The 20,056-nt window shown below is 48.8% G+C and overlaps 1 protein-coding gene across 3 annotated transcripts in view; it reads left to right on the top strand.

Moving 5' to 3' along the window:
• PLXNA3 (plexin A3) overlaps positions 1-19,780 on the top strand; it is an 845,431-nt gene extending 825,651 nt beyond the window's left edge. For 2 of the 3 annotated variants that reach the window (XM_085629711.1, XM_085629710.1), the window contains exons 26-32: positions 4,719-4,822; positions 4,991-5,087; positions 5,465-5,655; positions 12,673-12,842; positions 13,104-13,316; positions 14,954-15,104; positions 16,837-17,082. In XM_085629711.1, the coding sequence (XP_085485837.1) occupies positions 4,719-4,822; positions 4,991-5,087; positions 5,465-5,655; positions 12,673-12,842; positions 13,104-13,316; positions 14,954-15,104; positions 16,837-16,932 (1,022 nt within the window). In that variant the 3' untranslated portion in view covers positions 16,933-17,082. Of the gene's footprint in view, positions 1-4,718; positions 4,823-4,990; positions 5,088-5,464; positions 5,656-12,672; positions 12,843-13,103; positions 13,317-14,953; positions 15,105-16,836 lie in introns of all 3 variants that reach the window. The other variant, XM_085629709.1, reaches the window with a different exon arrangement.
• Positions 19,781-20,056: the final 276 nt, after the last annotated feature.

Genomic DNA, 20,056 nt, shown 5'->3' with positions numbered 1-20,056 from the left:
ATGGAAAACAGCTTTCCTTGTAGCCATCACCTCCCTTAGAAGGGTCAGTGAAATGCAAGCACTTACTATACAAGAACCTTTTCTCCAAATGCACCGAACAAGGTTCTCCTACGTACCAACCCAAAATTCCTACCCAAAGTCATCTCACCCTTTCATCTAAACCAATCGGTAGAACTACCGTTTTTTTCTCGCAACCTCAAACTGTTGCAGAAAGGGCTCTACACACACTGGATGTTAAAAGGGCCTTGCTTTACTACATACAAAGAACACAAACTTTCAGAAAGACAAAGCAACTGTTTGTCTCTTTCTCTCCACCTCATAAAGGCAACCCCATCTCTAAATCGGGGATAGCTAGGTGGATTGTGAAATGCATACAGATTTGCTACCACAAAGCAAAATGCACGCTATCTGTTCCCCCTAAAGCCCACTCTACAAGAAAGATAGGGGCTTCTATGGCTTTTCTAGGGAACATCCCATTAGATGATATCTGCAAAGCAGCTACATGGTCAACACCGCACACTTTCATAAAACATTACTGTGTAGATGTGCAAACCAAGCAGCAAGCTAGTGTGGACCAGGCTGTACTAAAAACACTGTTTCAAACCACTGCAACAGATACCGGTGGTCGCCGCTAAGGTTGGGAACTGCTATATAGTCTATGCAAAAGTGTGTAATCTGCAGCTCATATGCCTCGAACGGAATATGCTACTTACCAGTATGCATCTGTTCTTGGCATGTAGAGCTGCAGATCTACACACACCCACCCACCTCCCCGGCTACCTGTATCTGTTCCGGTCTATCTTATTTAGATACACACATGGGTTTCTTCACTGTTATTACTACGCTCGATCTTTCCCTGTTGGCGAAAAACAATCAGAGGATGGAGCCGAAGCCCATGCGCAATACGAACCAAGGGAGGAGTCACCAACCTCGTGACTTCCAAAGACTTTCCAAGAGGAAAAACAAACTGCAAACATCCGGGCCCAACACCAGATGGCGATCTATGCACAGTGTATAGATCTGCAGCTCTACATGCAAAGAACAGATGCATACTGGTAAGTAGTATATTCCTTCACAGCACCAGCACACCGTCTGTCGACAGCCGTTGGTTTCTCAGTCTAAGGTTGTAAAATAGGGAGTACCGCAAGGGTCTTCTTTAAACCTCACGCTGTCTAATCTATATGTCCGCCGATTGGCCCTGCTTATGTGATCATTTGGCTTCAGTCCTATGAGCGAGGCAGGGGATCCTTTTGTTGGGACAGTCCGGCTCTCATCCTAGTGCCCGGTCGAATGTTCAGAAGTGCTTGCGCAGTGCGGAACTGGCCTTCAGTGTCATCCAGATTAGATGGCAATTCTTCTGATCTTAGGTAAGCCCACAGTGGCTTCCCTATGTTCAGCTTTTGGCCAGAGTAGCTTGGCCCACATCCGGCTCCAGCTGCCACAGTTCAAACACCTCTCACCAGTCATGTGAACTATCTTTCTTCCTCTTGTTTTCTACTGACGAGGCTTTTACACAAGAGTGTGCCTGTTTCACCAGCACACACTCACCCTTTAATAGTTCAAGCCACTATTTTAAGTAGAGTGGACCAGTGTCATTTGCAGTTTCTGGATTCATCTGCCTTTGTATTCGCCAGATTGCAAAAATTCAGAAAATAAGAGCCCAACTGGCTCCAACTCCCTCGGGAGCTGTGCGCCTGCAGCACGGCGGAGACTGTCCTGGCTTCCCCTGACGCACTTGGGCAGCTTGAAAGCGCCGTGCCTGGGGTGAGAGCTTACAGCCTAGGCCCAGGATATTTTTAGGCTAAATTTCAGAAATCTACGCTTGCCCAGCAGTGGAGATCTTGTGAAGCTTTGTTAGTAAGTGTTCCTGGAGTTAAAGCCAGACTAGCTGGGCACGCTTCTGTCTCGTAGCAGCGAAGGCCTGGAATGCAAGGCTGCTGCAGCTATGGGCTGCTCTGACACTTTTAATCTTCAGGAAGGCACTTGAGACCTTTCTCTAAAATATTATTTCAGACCATAGGGCCTCAGGATGTCAATACTACCACATTCAATACAGTCTTGTTCCAGTTAGCCCCAGGACACCTTTTTTGGTAAACCATTACAGTATATGACATAAAGTTTGTGTCAGTGTCCAATGTTAGTGGCCCCCTACCTAATCAAGGCCGCATTCAATGTTTTCCTGGCGCTTGTCCTGACCGTACCTCATAGTGTGGGAGGGGGGCAGACCGATAGAAGCCGCAGCGCACATGTCAGACGTCATTGCATCAGGATTTACATATGAGAAGCAGAATTGTACCGGTTGAGATGCTTTCTGCCGGCTGGGAAACGCTGAATGTGTATTTTTCAAAGCAGCATATGGTGTTCATAGGGCACCATACAAAGCAGTCTTGAATCCGCAGTGAGTCGCTGGACTCTTCAGAGGTGAAAGCCATTTATGGCCACAGAGTGGAAGCACAAGGGGCCCTCATTGACCCGTCCTGAAGTATTTGGCTAACCGGGCCCTAGACTCTCCAGGAAATGTAGTGTAGCTTTTACAGGAGTAGGTGCCAAGCAGATATTGTGATGAATTACAGCCATCTTGGAGCTATCGTGTCCGTCCTGCCCCGTAATCCCTGCTAAGATATTCACGGGGGTGTGAAAGCGTATCCGAATGCCAATGGCACTCTTATTGCATGTTAACCAGGGGGTGCCACTTCACCCCCTCATTAAACCCTATAGCACCAGTGGGCAGTTCAGAAATCCACTGTTCTCTAACCCGCTGTTGGTGCTTTGCGGCCTGCTCTTTCCGTGAGTTCATGATGGTTTCTATAAGGGTCCAGTGTAGGTCCTTGGCAGAATAGATTTGTGCTCCAAGATTCCGGTCTTCACCTTGCAGGTGGCATCGCTTCATCTCCTATGTTGCGTGGGCACAGCAGCATCGATACCACTTTGTCGCTGTTACGATTAGCATGCTTCCTTTGCGCCCATGGGTTCTCCAAACCCAAATCAAGTGTCTTTGTGTGAGTAGTATGTATACACACACTGCAGGCCCCTCGCAGAACGTGTCTTACCTCTAAACAGAGAATCCATAACGTCTGTGGCCATATCTCTGCTTTGTAATTCTCAGTGTCAGTGCCCACACACTTTGTTACGAGTGCCTTTTAAATTTCCCACACCAGTGAGTTATTTGCACGTGTCGAAATTATGAGTATGTCAGAAAATATGACAGTCGGTTTGTTCACCAGATACATTTCATCAGGTCAAATCTGGTGAAATGCACTTGGTGAATAAGACTTATTAAAAAAAACAGACATGCGGATTTTGGTGCAGTAACAACCAAAATCTGCATATTATGCCCCATTTCGAGGGGCATAACTCGGAGTTTCCATAATTTATCGGATGCAATAAATAAGGCAGTTTTGAAGAGTTCATAATTGAGGCCTTGGCAGTGCTGATTCAACTGATTAATGATGCTTTTCTGATACATAGTATGGATTACATATTATGTAAGGTGGGAGGGGACTGCACAAAGTGGGTGTATTTTATGCAGTTGCTGCTTTTAAACACACAAGACTCAGCATGCCACTGCGTCAATATCAAAACACAGCCTCTTATCTAATTCATCTGTAATTTTCGACATATGTAGAGACTGCTTCTAGTTCTCGTAGACAGGAGTACCGGTGTGAAGTTGCTGCAGTGAGGTCTTTATCGATCTTTGAAGCATTGATCTTCCTGTTCCCAGTAGAAAGCACCGAAGTGAGGTAGCGCAGTGCGCCAGGGCCATGGTGTTGGGTTTATAGCGCTGATATAAATTTAGGGCCACGTGTACATAGGTTTATTCAGGTCGCAAACGGCCCGATTTGAAGAATCAGGCCATTTGCGACCTGAAAGATGCATTTTCCTATGTACCAAACAGATTTTGTGATTCAGTAACCCATTACCAAATTTCAAAAAGGGTTAGCGATTCCGTATTAGGAAGGGGCATGTTAAGACATTTCCTCCTAATAGTGACTCGCAGTGGTATGTGTGAATGTTTTGCGACCGCATTGCAGTCGCAGGACATTCGCTTTTTACCACCAAATTCAATTTGGTGGAAACCCATTCACAAACAAGAAGGGGTACCCAGGGGACCCCTCCCCATTTGTGAATGCATGTGAAAATGTTTTTTTAGAGCAGGTAGTAGTCCCCCTTTAAGGAGAACAGGCGGCAATTTTTACAAAAAACTTTGCTTTATTTAAAAGCAAAAATAGACATGGTGGCCTGCTGTCCCTAGCAGGCCACCATCTCTGTGTTTTTAGCAATTCCCAATGCATTGCAAATAGCGATCTACCCCATGAATATTAATGAGGTAGGTTAATTGCTTCACACTGGGAATCCCAAACCGTGTAAAACTCACTGTTGTACATAGCTGTTTGTGATTTTCCTAATAGCGAAATGCAAAAATTTGCTATTTGGAAATCACAAACTGAAGTCTATGTACATCTAGCCCTTCATTTTTAATCTCGAGGTTAGGCCACTTAAAGGCTGCCAGTGCACACAAATCTGCTGTGGGAATCACCCTGGATTTTCAATAGTATTCCAAGCAAGCATGTGTCACCGACTACAGCAGCATTGAAGAATCTTTGCAAGAGACCATCACTGTTCCTTGTGCCCAGAAGTGCAGTTTCAGATGATGCTGTATCTCGCGTAAACTATAGGTCTCTAACACTGATTTTCTTTCCTCTGCTTTCTCTCATCAGAGTGGCGCCAGGGGCGCATCACTCGTATTATCCTGCAGGACGAAGACGTTACCACAAAGATAGAGTGTGACTGGAAGCGACTGAACACCCTTGCACATTACCAGGTGGGTTTACCTGCCAGCTCCAGGATACTCAGAACAATGGCTTGTGGGGGTTAGGACCAGTTACATTGGCATTTATGGTGATTTTGTGGGTAGTTGCCGGGGTTCCAGCATCATCCTTGTGACCAAGTAAAATGCTAAATTGATAATAATGTCTTTTATTCACTACAGGTTACAGATGGCTCCTGCGTCGCTCTTATTCCTAAACAGGTGTCTGCCTACAACATTGCCAACTCCTTCACCTTCACCCGGTCGCTCAGCCGATATGGTAAGTCAGCATGGAAGGACGGGCTGGTTATCTGGCAGGGACTGGATCTCTGTGTAAAAGTGGATCGAATAGGCTGACTGTATCACAACAGTGGCAATGTATGTTGGGACCACGCATGCGTTTACCATGCATGCCTTAACAGCAAGGTCCAAACCAAGTCGTAATGACTTGCGTGATAAAGGAATGCGTTGTTCAGACACATTTGTGGTTTGGATCACGTTAAGGGACAGCCTGGTTTGAGCTGCGATGTAAAAGCTGTTTCCCAACATAGATGGTCTCTCCAGGTGTACACCTGAACACATACTTCTGACGGGTGGCTTGTTCCCTGGTGCTGTGATATGTCCACTGATTTTGTGTTCACCATCTGATTCTTGTAGAGAGCCTTCTGCGGACCTCAAGCAGCCCAGACAGTCTGCGTTCACGGGCCCCTATGATCACTCCAGACCAGGAGACCGGTACCAAGCTCTGGCACCTGGTGAAGAACCATGACCACAGTGACCACAAGGAAGGCGACCGTGGCAGCAAGATGGTGTCCGAGATCTACCTGACCAGGTTGCTGGCTACCAAAGTAAGACCTGCCTTGGGAACATTACTGAAGGTTTCAACTTTGCACTTACATTTTACCAAACGTATCTTCATGGTACCATTACGAGTGCACTGCCTTAATGGAGACAATGTGTGAATCCGCTGGAGAGAGCTGCTTATTACACTTTGTGGGTATCCATACGTCGAATATTAGGGGAGTGCACCTGCCTGCAAGGGGATCTCTAATCCCCTTTAAAAGTGCAGGCGGGTGCCACCTGCAGTTTGAAAGCACAGCTGCTCTGTTCATCACGTGAATGCACTGCCCTGGGGGCAGCGCGAGTTTGCGGCAGCCCTTGGTGCAGCGCATTCACCAATACAGCTCATTTTTACTTGATTGCACCTGGCGCACATTTTAAAAGGAGCACCCGGCACAATCAAGGCAAATGCGCCGTATGTTTAATACGGCCCATGTTATTTGTTTCCCAGGTTTGTGTTTTTAGTAAGAGAGAAACAAATGCGTTTGGTAATAAAGCAGAGGCTAGTGACAGGTTACGCTGGCAGCGCCGCTCTGCATCTGTCTGCATTTTGTGGGATGTTTTCTAGATGCTCCGGTTGCTATTTTAAGCTGCATATCCAGAGTGGCAGGGTTTATGAGCTACCTTTGCCAAGTGGCACTGAGAGAGATGTGTGGGTTTCAAGTGGCCTGTGGTGAGTTGCTGTCAACAGGTTACAGTTCTATCTAGCAGGTGGCTGAAACTGGGGCACATAAAACATGCAGCACCTCATTTTGAGCTGGCTGTTGCACAGCATTAATAGAGACTGATATTAACTGATATCGCCGTTAGACCGGGATTGTCAACGTGTCCGACATCTTTCGGGGAACTGCAGGGCAGTCGGGCAACCAGGCCCCAACTGTGGTGGTTGACGGCATTTGTCACTTGTGTGTTGAGGCTCATCCTGTTGCGGCTTTACAAACTGGGCCTAGTGCAGCCCTTACTGCTCTTTCCTCTCAGAACTCTGAGGACGAGCCGTCCAAGGCTTCTCAGGGAGGTAGTGTGGGGGTCAACAGCTCAGAACTCAACAATTAACCAAGACTCACAACTAGAATGTCCAACCCAGGGCTGGGCTTTTGGTAAAAAGCAAGTAATTTAATTACACAATAAAAGTAAATACTAAAATAAAATCCATTGATGAATGCAAGTCTGTATTCTTGGTGGTTTTTCAAATTATGATATTTCCTCCGGCACTAAAGTCCTCTCCGACCTAAGCAATTTCTTGGTGCTTTAATCATCTGTACTGATGGCACAGGAGCGAATCGAACACAGGGGCTTTTAATGATTCCCCCCTAGTTGGGGGAACCCCTGACACTTGTACGTTGGCTCCTACAGGTCGGACAGTAGGCAGGGCACAGACCATGCTCCCGGGGCAACTCGTATAGGGATTGGGAGCAATTGTGTTGGCAGAAGGCAGGACGGGCCCACATGTCACTCTACTGCCTTGCTCATAGAGGTGGCCTCTAACTGGATAGGTGATTGTTAGAATTGGGAATCTGTGGTTGACACAGGTAGGGACTTGTGTCAAGCAGGGATCCTCTCTTCCAGTCAGGGTAAGGGGTTACACTCTAACAATAACCCCTGCTCACCCTCTAGGTAGCTTGGCGCGAGCAGACAAGGCTTATCTCAGGGCGCAATGGTTAAGCATTTGTGACCACACACAGTAATTCAATGATACCCCCACAAATGGACTCCACACTGGGTTTATCAAAAATACTTCATTATATAATCAGACTTGTCACAAGACCCAATAACGTTAAACGGGCCCACAACACTTATTGGCATGAAGTAGTTCTTGTTTCACGCGTATTTCAACAGTTCTGTGCGCTTTGCTCTCTTCGTACGGTTCGTACGGGCTGGAAAGAAGCTTACGAGCGGGGCTCACAAGCGGTTGCAGATGCTCCGGGCGAAGCGTACTCCTACGGTGCTTACGAACGGGGCTCATAGATGCCCCCGAGGCTCCGGTGCGAAGCGTACACCTGCGGTGCTCACTGAACGGGACACGCTACAGGTGCTCCGGTGCGGAGCATACACCATATGGTGCGAAGCGGACACAGTACCTTTATCTTTGGAAGTTCGTCACGGACGATGCTTTGAATCCCAGCGCGTTGTACGGTGCGATGTCCTCCTGTTGCGGTGCGAGCTACGGCTCGTAGAGGGCCTTAGTCACGATGCTTGAGGGGACGGTGCGAAAGTACGGTGCGTTGGCTCTTCGTTGCGGCGTACGAGCCGTACCTTGAGAGCGGCGCCTTGAAGCGCGGTGCGAAGCAGGCAGTACGCTCTGATGGAGAGTGACGTACCAACCACTCTACATGCGCAACCTGCCCACAACAGGGGTAGGGGGGCACGCTGAGCAGTACAATGCGGAGAGGGGGCAATAAAAGTGCGTCACGAAGTCCTTCCTTCACGTTGCGAGCTACGGCTCGTAGGGGGGCCTTAGTCGCGTTGCTTGGGCCGGACAGCTGGGCACAGGCTTGCCAGTGTACGTGCCGATCTAGGAGGCGCACACTTCTCTCGGCGTCAGCTTCAGGGGGAGAACGACGGTTCTCGGCGGCGGTTCTCGGGAGGGGGGGGGGGTGAAGTCCACTGGTCCTGGAACTTCGTTCAGGGGGCAAGCTCAGTCACAAGCCCTTGGAGACCTTAAACAGCACAAGTTGAAGCAAAGTTTTTCAGCAATCTTTCTCCTCTCCTTCAGCAGCAAGGCAACCACTGCAGGCCAGTCCCCCAGGTCAGGGACAGTACTCCTCCTACAGCTTTCCCGGTTCCTTCCCCTCAGGCAGAGGTTCGTCTTGTAGCAGGATCTGATTTCTTAGGAGCAGGGCTCCTATACTTATACTACATTTCTTTTGTTCTCGCAGGCTAGGGGGGCCCTTGCCTAGTTCGGTCCGGTTTCTGAGCACTTTGTTGACATGGTGCAGGCTTCTGCTTTCAGTGTGCAGGGCAGAGTCAACAGACGCTCCACAGGGGGTGGAGCCAGCATTGTGGTGGCAGAGCACAGCTCTATTCAGAGTCCAGGTGTACTCCTCCCACCCATCTATATGTCAATCTCTCTATTCACCACCAGGCTACCTAGCCCTGCCCTTCTGGGATTCCCCAGCCCTGTCACTCACACAAACCAGACAGCAGATACACATCAGCGCAGAGGCGGGCTGATATGGTTAGGCAAGCAAATGCCAACTTTCTAAAAGTGGCATTTGCAAACACAGAACATTAAAATAAACTTTGCTTAAAGATGTATTTTATTATTCTGAGTTCAGGCATACTAAACTCGATTTTCTACCATGTTCCCTGGGTCTGTTAGGATCATAGGATGTAACAATTCTAACAGCCCATTCTGGCCTATGAGAACAGGGTAGCCTTACAATAGTGAAAAACAAAAATGGCTGTAATTCACTATTAGGACATGCCACACACATCAGGGCTTGTCCTACCTTATGCTTACAATGCACCCTGCGCTTGGGCCTACCATAGGGGTGACTAACATGAAGTTATGGGAATGTTTAGGGACTGGCAAGTGGGTGCACTTGCCCAGTCAGCATGACCGTACCAGACTGCACGCAGGTTCTGCAATGGCAGACCCTAGACACATTTTACCAGGCCGCTTTTGTGGGTGGCACAACCAGTGCTGCAAGCCCACCAGCGGCATTTGTATTTACAAGCCCTGGGCACTCCTGGTGCACTTTACTGGGGTCTGTTAGTAAAACAAATAAGCCAATCGTGGAATCCAACCAACATAAACAGCAAACAAAATCTTTTGATTATCCCTAGGTTCAGAAAGTCGAGGACAGGCGGACGTGCGTTTTCCGCGAAAACGGCCATGTTATGGAACAATCTACCTAATGATCTCAGACTCATTGACAAGGAACTCCCGTTCAGAAAGGCTTTGAAGACCTGGCTATTCAGACTACCTTAGAGATTGGCTCAGGCCGCTCTCTGCTTAATCTCATGCGCCTGTAGGACATTAGCGCCGGGACACTTCCGTTGGAAGGAGCTGTCGCGCTCTATAAATATTTAGTAATAATAAACATTTTACATAGGGAGCACTTGCACTGTGGCACTGGTTGGCAGTGGCACAGTGCTCTGAGCAGCTAACACCAGCAAAAACACATGAGGCACAGCTACAAAAAGTGGAAGGGAGACTCACGCCAAGGTGCCAGGTCTAACAGTGATGTACAAGCGCGGCCTCTGGGACAGATCGGGCATTCAAAGGCATGGCGTAGCTGTGACCACGTAGGCTGACAAGGCATTGAACTGTGAGGTGCAGTTGTGCCCTCCTTGGCCGATCGATCAGTCTGTGGCGAGGTGCAGCTGTGCTGTACTGTTCAGTGGACAGCCGCGTACAGTCTATAGGTCACTTCTCAGTCAAGAACCGTGCTGATACCTGGGAGACCCTCCCACTATCTGGATTTTTCTTGGCTTTTCTTTCTGTCAGCATCTACTTTCTCAAGGTGGTCCACACACCATGACAGTCTCGGGCACTCTCATTCCCTTTCTTAGCACCCTTCTAACCACCAGGCAGATTCTCCACAGTGCAGACTTTAGGTGATGTCCCCTCACCCTCGGAGACTGGCTACCGCCAGACACCTGCCCTGGTCACAAACAACTCTTCTGAGTACTCCCTTGGTCATGAAGATCTAGCAACTGGAGCCAAGTGGGGTGGTTTGGATTAAACCTTTATACACGTTTCCTAAATCGAAAAATGTGGCTCCACTCTCTTAAACTTGAGAACCGGTTTGGGGTGACAATCTCTTAAGCGCTCTTATCAGCTACTTTCCAGATTCTGCCTTTGTGTAAAGTGATACTTCTCACAGCAAGTAGCACTGGGTCTGTCTCCAAACGGGAGCAGTCAGCAGCCCATTGGCACATTTAAGAGTGAGACCAATGCACCTTGCTGGCATCAACATTTCTAAAGCAGTAATCTTGGACAGAAAGGGCAGGCCTAGAAACTTCTTTACCTTGAATAACTGGTGCGGGTGCGATCCTACTCTTCACTCCTACCATATTCCAAATAGTAGTGCTCAGGAAGAACTAATCAGCAACTCCTTGCCAACAAAGACTTCATGGACTTTCTGAAGATAGCCCTGTCTTGCATGTCCCTCTTCAGTGTCAGGATCTCCACCCTATAGCCACGCGAATGCAGGTAATACATTACCACTGCCTGGGGAAGCGGCACCCATCATCCACCTTGTACCTTTCCAAACCAGTGGCATCCAGAATGGATCCTAGCGGCTTCAGACGACAGGTGCCGTACTAGCATGCTTACATCACAGGATCACTCTACACAAGCACACTCACCTGACTTACATATGTGATGTCAGGGCAATGTCCTGGGTGAGAAAAGTAGAAATGTACAACAAAAAAAGAGGGGGCCAGTGGACCCCACTCGGTGACACAATGAACATAGGTCTCGCATTCTCAAGAGTTTAAGCTATTGACATTGTAAGTGACAATGCCAATTGATTTACCTATTTTTATAATTAACACATAAGTAGAAGGCATTGTCATTTACAATGTCACAAACTCTTGTAAATGCGAGACCTATTGCATTTCAAAGAAGCGCTCACCATTGTCCCGGGCTGCTTGGAAACTGTAAGTGCGCATGGCGCGCTGAATGTTGCAGGAAAGCATGTCGTGCCTGCAGTAGGAGAAACTCATTAAAGAAAATAGTGCTTCTCTATCAATAGTCATAAGCACCGAATATTCCCGCCCATGCGCAGTGACGGTACCCGCGCATGGGCGGGAATATTCAGTGCTTATGACTTTGATGAGGATACCCCTGGAAGAGAACGAGGATTACAGGTAAGTAACTTATCCTTACAGATTAAGTAAGACCTACTGTGTAACAGCCGACGTAAAAGGGCCAGTGCTCATGGGAGGTAACAAATTAAGACAAGGCAGTACTAGGGAGGGACTAACAAGCCGGTGCTAGAATCAGAAGCTAGCATTTACGAAGGACAATGGCACAAGCCAATGATAAATATGGGCAGAGAGTGGGCGGGGCTTCGAGTACATACTCTAATACAGCATGCCTCGCAGAGCAGAGCATGTGCTGCCCAGGCTCGACCTAAAAAGGATGGTCTACTACAAAATTGCAAAACACAGTACGCCTCTACCACCATTTTATATACAACATCCAGGGCAGAAAGAGTATTCTGTCCACTTTGAAGGCATTCTTGGGGCGTCCCTCCAGGTTGTAGGATAAGTCCTTGACTTTGCATAATCAGGGGCAGGTTAGACCTGTGCGCATACGTTAGATTAGCATGATGCCAGGACCGAAATAAAAAATCTGAAAGATTCACAGGCAATTGAGGACTCCAGGCAGGGGAACACACCTGTATACCGTACTGAGACATGGAATTACACCTTCGGCATTTGTAATCTGTTACATTCCATACAGCTGCTACAGATGGTTAGTACGTTACGCTTGGTGAAAATAGCCATTGCGATCTTTCAAGTTAAAAGTGGGCTCTATAAAAAGCAACTAATACCGTACCATTTGGAAGCCTTAGTCTGGAGCTCTGTTCTGTATACTCAAGTAGATTGTATGACCCGGTGCTGCGTGTCACGTGAAACATGCTTTGGTGCATGTGGTTTGTGGTAATAAGTCCTGCAGTCACAAAGGGAGCTACATGTAGGCGTGATGTGCATTGACAGGGCTGTGTGTGGGTTTCCATGCTGGGTACGCAGGTGTAACGTGGTATATCAGGAATGAGATACATTGGAATATTTCTGTGTTAGTCTCAATGCAGGTATAATAGAAGTGTTAAAGAGAAGGACTGAGGCGCATTGGCAGAGCGTTCGGGTGTTGGCCGTCAAATGTGTTTATCCTCGTCCTGGAATAGTAGCCCACTGTGTCGTCCATTCGCAGAATTGAGTTATTGCCTCTTACCTGGCCATACCCTTTAAAACACCTGCTCTCTCTAACAAGACTGGTGGCCTCTGCACAGTATTTGCATTGCGAGGATGCATTCACTGCCACTAAGCCATGCACCCCTTTCTTCCTCCAGGGCACTTTGCAGAAGTTTGTGGACGACCTTTTCGAGACGGTCTTTAGCACTGCACATCGGGGCAGTGCCCTCCCCCTGGCCATCAAATACATGTTCGATTTTCTGGACGAACAGGCCGACCGGCGTCAAATCAGTGACCCTGACGTGCGTCACACCTGGAAAAGCAACTGGTAAGTTGGCATTCCTGAGCTGCTGGGTGTGCATAGAAACGTAAGGGCCTGGCCCGCCATGATTACCAGGAGAAGTTGCTTTAAACATAATGGGAAGAGTGCCGTGCAGACGAACAGCCAGCGTAGATATTATTCAGTCTTCTTGAGCCTTACACATATCTGCAACAAAGGCATTTCTCAGTGATTCTTTTTTTTCTGTGACATTTCCAATGCTTAGAGAAGGTAGCATGCATGTCTTCACCTGTTCTGTCTCTTATCCAGCCTGCCCCTGCGCTTCTGGGTGAACGTCATCAAGAACCCGCAGTTCGTCTTTGACATCCATAAGAACAGCATCACGGATGCCTGCCTCTCGGTGGTGGCGCAGACCTTCATGGACTCCTGCTCCACCTCTGAGCACCGGCTGGGCAAGGACTCACCCAGCAACAAGCTGCTCTATGCCAAGGACATCCCGAACTACAAGACCTGGGTGGAACGGTAAGAGCCGAAACCTGTCGGACAGTTTTGTGTCTAGGCCTTGAAATGTGTAGCCTGAGGGACCGCTCTGTTCTGAAAGACCTGCATCTGTATGACCCAAGAGACGACTGCATCTGTATGACCCGAGAGCCGGCTGCATCTGTATGACCCGAGAGCCGGCTGCATCTGTATGACCAGAGAGCTGGCTGAATCTGTATGACCCAAGAGACGGCTGCATCTGTATGACCCGAGAGCCGGCTGCATCTGTATGACCCGAGAGCCGGCTGCATCTGTATGACCCGAGAGCCGGCTGCATCTGTATGACCCGAGAGCCGGCTGCATCTGTATGACCCGAGAGCCGGCTGCATCTGTATGACCCGAGAGCCGGCTGCATCTGTATGACCCAAGAGACGGCTGCATCTGTATGACCCGAGAGACGGCTGCATCTGTATGACCCAAGAGCCGGCTGCATCTGTATGACCCAAGAGCCGGCTGCATCTGTATGACCCGAGAGCCGGCTGCATCTGTATGACCCGAGAGCCGGCTGCGTCTGTATGACCCGAGAGCCGGCTGCGTCTGTATGACCCGAGAGCCGGCTGCATCTGTATGACCCGAGAGCCGGCTGCATCTGTATGACCCGAGAGCCGGCTGCATCTGTATGACCCGAGAGCCGGCTGCATCTGTATGACCCGAGAGCCGGCTGCATCTGTATGACCCGAGAGCCGGCTGCATCTGTATGACCCAAGAGCCGGCTGCATCTGTACGACCTCAGAGGCGGCTGCATCTGTACGACCCGAGAGCCGGCTGCATCTGTACGACCCGAGAGCCGGCTGCATCTGTACGACCCGAGAGCCGGCTGCATCTGTACGACCCGAGAGCCGGCTGCATCTGTACGACCCGAGAGCCGGCTGCATCTGTATGACCCGAGAGCCGGCTGCATCTGTATGACCCGAGAGCCGGCTGCATCTGTATGACCCGAGAGACTGCTGACCCAAGAGCCGGCTGCATCTGTATGACCCGAGAGCCGGCTGCATCTGTATGACCCGAGAGCCGGCTGCATCTGTATGACCCGAGAGCCGGCTGCATCTGTATGACCCGAGAGCCGGCTGCATCTGTATGACCCGAGAGCCGGCTGCATCTGTATGACCCGAGAGACGGCTGCATCTGTATGACCCGAGAGACGGCTGCATCTGTATGACCCGAGAGACGGCTGCATCTGTATGACCCGAGAGACGGCTGCATCTGTATGACCCGAGAGACGGCTGCATCTGTATGACCCGAGAGCCGGCTGTGCGCTGTGGTGCCTGAGCCTGTAAAATCTGTTTAACCTGCGAGGTAGCTCGTTCTGACTCCTGTTCCTACACGTTGCTTTCTGAACGCTGAGCCTGTATTCTCTGTGTGGTCTGAATGCTGACACGGCTGCTGAGCCTGTGTGTTCTGTAAGGCCTTAGTCTTTTCTCTGCTGTCTGAGATTAGAGCTTGCTGTGCCGTCCTCTGTGACCTGAGGGGTTCAAGCTTTGAGACTGGGGAGGAACATTCTCATTTCGCCCTTTCCAAGTCCTTTCTGCTACTGTGCTGCCAGATTCTGGCAGACTAATCAAAAGCCCTCAGTCACTGTTTCTTGCGTTAATTTGTGATTGCTTGTCCTCCTCTGGTAGGTACTACAGGGACATCGGGAAGATGGCTGCCATCAGCGACCAGGACATGGATGCATACCTGGTGGAGCAGTCCCGCATCCACGCCAGCGAGTTCCAGTCTCTAAGTGCACTCAGCGAGCTCTACTTCTACATCAATAAATACAGGGAAGAGGTGAGTGGCTCCTCACAGCTGCAGGCTTTGCAACCTCAGCCTTCCCATGGGGTCTGCACGCCATTGCACGTCTGGTCATGGTGAACCAATGGCTACGCAATGTGCCCACATTCTTTCTCAGTTTGTTACAAAGAGGGCACCTCCTGACAAAAAAATCAAGCACACAGACAGAAAGGGGAAGTAATGGAAGAAAACACCTAAGCAGAAATGTAGAAGAATCTTTTGTAGCTGTGGAAGAAAGGTTGAAAACCTAGTAGGCACCACTGGACGTTAAGTAAACGCAGTCCCTGGAACAAAAATTAGTTTTCAGTCCAACAGCCCGATTATAGAAGCCAGAAATGCCTAGAATCCCTGCTTGAATGGAATAAACTGCCATGGTCACTCTGCTGGACTCAAAGCTTTCCGAAGTGGCAAAACATCATCTCTGTTGTATAACATAAGTGTGAGCTCCATTCCCTTTAAAATGAAAAACACGTGCCCCGAGTGGCGCTTTCAGTCAGTTGCACCATTACACGTCTCATTTGGCTGATTTTACCCAGAAAATGTAGTCCACATTTTAGCACAGTTCCTTGTGTTTGAGGACACTGTATGTGCAGAGACCTCTAATGAAACCCTTGATGGGATTACTTGTTAATAGGAAACTGGGGTGGCATTGTGGGCAAAAGAACGATGGGTTGGGACGTTACCCCTGAGTGATAGCCAGTGGTTCGACAAATTGCAAGCAGCCTTTTGTGTGTTTCATAACTAGTTAATAACCTTTCCTTCCATTCGCAGCATAGCTAGTCACCATCCTTCATGGAGGGTGCCAAGGAGCCTTGTAGCATCTGTTGTACTGCCCAGGGAACCAGTAACGTTTTGAAAGGAGGACCTGAGACAACCCCAGGCTTCCAAAAGAGCATAGGACAGTGCATGACCAAAAGAGAATGAAAGTCCCATCAGAAGACAATAGAGCTTCACTGAAGGACTCATCAGGGTTGTCCTGACTGAATAAAGGGGCATACTGTGAGGTGAACCTTTTTGTAAGCCACCTATGACCCCCATTTTCTATCAAGGAGATGGAGAGACATTTGTATAATAACTCAACAATCCCTTCAAGCTGTTACCAAGTGGGCTCAGAAAATCATATCCTTCAAGAAGCCCACTGCCCAACCATTTTTTGTTAATTCATAGAGCGTCTTGAAGTAGAAACCCGACAACAAAACTGCCCCTAGCAGCACAGGAATAAGGGTCATGAGAACTTCAGACAGCGCCCTGACCCGTTGACAGCGGCCCCGAGTCCTACTCCTCGAAGACTGGGTCTGCCTCTTACTGTGGTTCCAGCTCTACAGATTTCTTAGTTGGATTTCTCTTCCTGTTCCCCGCGGTGGTGCTTGTACCTGCTTTTCCCAGCATGCTGTCTCTTCTTGTGCTTGCATGTGTCCTGGGAGTGTCTCCTAGCTTCTGGGGGGAGTTGGTAGGTGCATGCCCTCTCTGCTGTAACACTGCAATATACCAAAAGTTAGTGTGGGCATGCGGCCCACTGTAGTCGGCTTCTGGCTATTCCTGAGTGTTTCATTGTATTCTTTACTTGTTTGTTGGTGTTCAGACCTGCACTGCAACGCCTTTGATTCCTCCAAGGGGTGAAGGAAGCATAACTTTGTGTTCAAGTGGTACTGTCTAGATTGTGTAAGAAGCAGGCCTTTCCTGATTGGCTGCTCCATAACCCTTCTGTTGGTCTTCCCTCCTCTTCCAGATTCTCACTGCACTAGACCGGGACGCCTACTGTCGGAAGCATAAGCTGCGCCAGAAGCTTGAGCAAGTCATCAGCTTGATTTCAAGTAACAGCTGAGCGGACGGGCATCCGGCACCATGGCAGGTCCCAGAAGCCAGCGCACGCGTGGACTGCAGCTTCAAACGGGAGAACACATTTCATTGGAACAAAAAGACAATATTAATGAAACTCTAGCTATAAGTTCAACAATCGGAGACCGGGCGAAAGCTGCAATCATGAACTTTCACCTCCGCTCGCCGAAAACGGAGTCGAGATCCTACTAAAGCCCCTTCCAGTCCATGCTGAGGGGGCAATTCAGGGGATTCTTGGAAGGTGTGTCAGTGAGACACCCCACAATTGTCTGCGGCACTGGCCGCCCAATAGCGTATCAATCAGTGTCTTAGGGTGCATTACTGGCTGCTTGTCTGATCAAATCAGGATGGAGGGTTCCTTTATCCTCCTGCAGAGGAGGGAAGATTACATTTCCTTTTATTGTTTTTTTACTTTTACCCCATGAACATATCACTTGACTGGTTGAAGATCATAGTGTTGGTGGCGAATTGTGCTATCTTTCGCCAGCCTCCTCTTTGCCTAAGACGTGCACAGCATCTCCCTGGAGGAAGACTTTTGTTCTCTTGGTGCAGGTAGCTGTTGGTGTAAGCACTTTGAAAGCAGGATGCGAGACAGCCGGCGCTAGACTGTTCATCGTCGTCTATCCCTGCCATGGTTTGCCGTCCAATGAATTTGCCGGCCACCAGGATATAAGATGAACCATTTGCCAGTAGCACCAGATCGGGTTGATGTAGGAGTGTAGGGCTGTGCTTTGAGTTCTTCATGTCTCCTGGGGGCTGGATGTGAAATTGATTCATCTATCCTTTGGTGGTCCTTGGAACGCCGCAACAACTTGAGCAATCTCGGCTTCCCTCACTACCTGTTCTAAGGTCTTTGGTGGGTGGAGAGGGGGAAGAGCTCTAACCCTGGTGATCCTCTTGTCTCATTCCTGGGAGGGTGGGAGGGAAGGGAGCGGGATGTATTTATAGAGGATCAGTGTCTGTATTTCTAGTGCCTTTTGTTGCGTTCTGTCTTGAGTGACGGTAGTACGTGCCACTGACATGTAGTTCCCTAGTAGGATCTAGCGTGCACATGGAGCAAGGTCAGGCCCTGAAGGCAGCAAGAGCCAAGGCCCTCTGCTTGGATGAGTCCTGTTTAATAGCACCATCCCGGTGCCTCCACCAAACTCTGAAATCTGCCCTGCTTCTTGAACTCAGATGGTCACTGCTTCTCCCATAATGCACCTTTGGCTGCTCACATGGCTAGCACTCTTCCGTGGCTTCTTCAGATGACCACCCTTCCACTAAAGGGCTGCACCAGGAAGCACTTCACACATTTCACAGGAGTGTGGTACACCAGTGCTGCCGTCTCCTATCCGCAGCCACACAAGCGAGCCTGCTAGTTCGTAAACCTTCTCCTTCACACTTACCCTCTTGCCAGGGCTCCAAAACCCCAGTTTGCTCAGCATCCCTGCTAGGTAGGGGTGGTGATGTAGACTTTATAACTGGCCCACCCATTCAATGGGTCAGGGACAGAAACTTTGTCATTTGCACGAATACACAGGCGTGCGTTGGGGGAGGGTATGTGTTAGGAGTATAAGTTGATTTCCCTTTTTTCCATGAAAAAGTAGAACGTGCCCTCCCTCAAAAGAGACTGTGCATTAATCCAGTTATTGACCACTAGTTTGGCGGTGTACACAGCATTGGTGCCACATTTGGTCATACCCAAAAATTAGAGCCTGCAGACAGAAGTCACAAGGTAGAACAAATACATTGTAAAAGTAACCAGGACTTCTCTTTCGGCCCCCAGAGTATCTATCCCCTGCTATAGTGATCGGGCAGATCATGAGTTTGTTAGCCAAGCTTCACCGCACACCCAGTGGTGTGACTAGCTCTGCAGCTCTCTGTATGTGTTGTGTGCACGCGCACAGAGTAGGTCATCACAACTTTTCCGTAGTTGATCAGTTCTGTTGTGCCACACTTGCATGGTCACCCTTCTCAAATAACTAATCTTGCCCTAGTATTTGTCCCTCTCCAGCATCACCTCTCACAGCGGACCAAACCCTTTGCGAGCATGCATTAAACTGTACTGCAGCACTCTTGATAAGTGACCAATTCTTAGTGTGAGGCATGCACTGCCTTCCATTGTGTATATGAAGTTCCTGTGTCCTAGTATTCATGCAGTGGGTGTCCTCACTTGCAACATGCTGCTGGCGAGAGACCTCCCCAGTGCCAGCGTGTGTAGTGATCTTGAAATCTCTTGCTTATGCCACTCTTGGCTGGGTGTCTTAGAGAGGGTTCTCATTATAAGCTACATGAGAACCTCACATGTTCCAGGAATTGACACTATCAATTTTATGTCTTGCATGTAAACCAAGCTGTGCTGGCATTAAAGCCTCATGAACAATTCCACTCCACAAACCCACATACCTTTTCCGATGTGAATGCGGACACATACACAGGCACACTTCACATTCCCACTAATGAACCAAGGATAGGTACATTCAAGCGATGATGGCCAGGCTGCCCTCAGAGGCAGGAACAGGCAGCAGCCTGAGTCCAGCGGTTGCATGGATGCATTTCAAGACTGCACCGGGTACAGGAATGACACGCGCCACCATTTATTTATGACTCCCTCTCATTATTTATTGTATTTAAATTATTGCCCTATCACGTCTTTAAGAAGAAAAGACAGAAACCTACACGCTCACAGAGAAATGAAATTGTATTGTGTACGCGTCACTGTTTCCAAAAAGCCATGTTTCACTTTTTCTTTTTTTAGAAATATATATTGTACATAATATTTTTTACAAGGCCTTCTGTTCTTTTTTTCTTTTGAGATGTAATATTTAGTAAAAGGTGCATAAATCTTAAAATGCTCTTGGTGTTTGTTTAAGAGAAGATTGGGGTGTATCACTGATCATTGAGACTGGATTCACTTCAGCCTGCTCCATTTCATTTACAGGTTTCCGTATGCCCCCTTCAGTTGACTGCCTCGATGTGCCCGCGTGCATGTGCCTCACAATTGTTCGAGTGATCCTGAGGCATCAACCCTCTCCGGAGGCCTGAATATTTGGCTAATCCTGCTTCTCTCTCAGGGGATCTCCATTGATGGTCATAACCACTGAATAGTCCTGCCTATGTACGGGGAT

The sequence above is a fragment of the Triturus cristatus genome, chromosome 10 (assembly GCF_964204655.1).
Source record: "Triturus cristatus chromosome 10, aTriCri1.1, whole genome shotgun sequence".
In the NCBI taxonomy this organism is placed as follows: Eukaryota; Metazoa; Chordata; class Amphibia; order Caudata; family Salamandridae; genus Triturus; species Triturus cristatus.
Note: the sequence above shows the minus strand (reverse complement) of the source record. Positions and strands in the feature narration are given on the sequence as shown.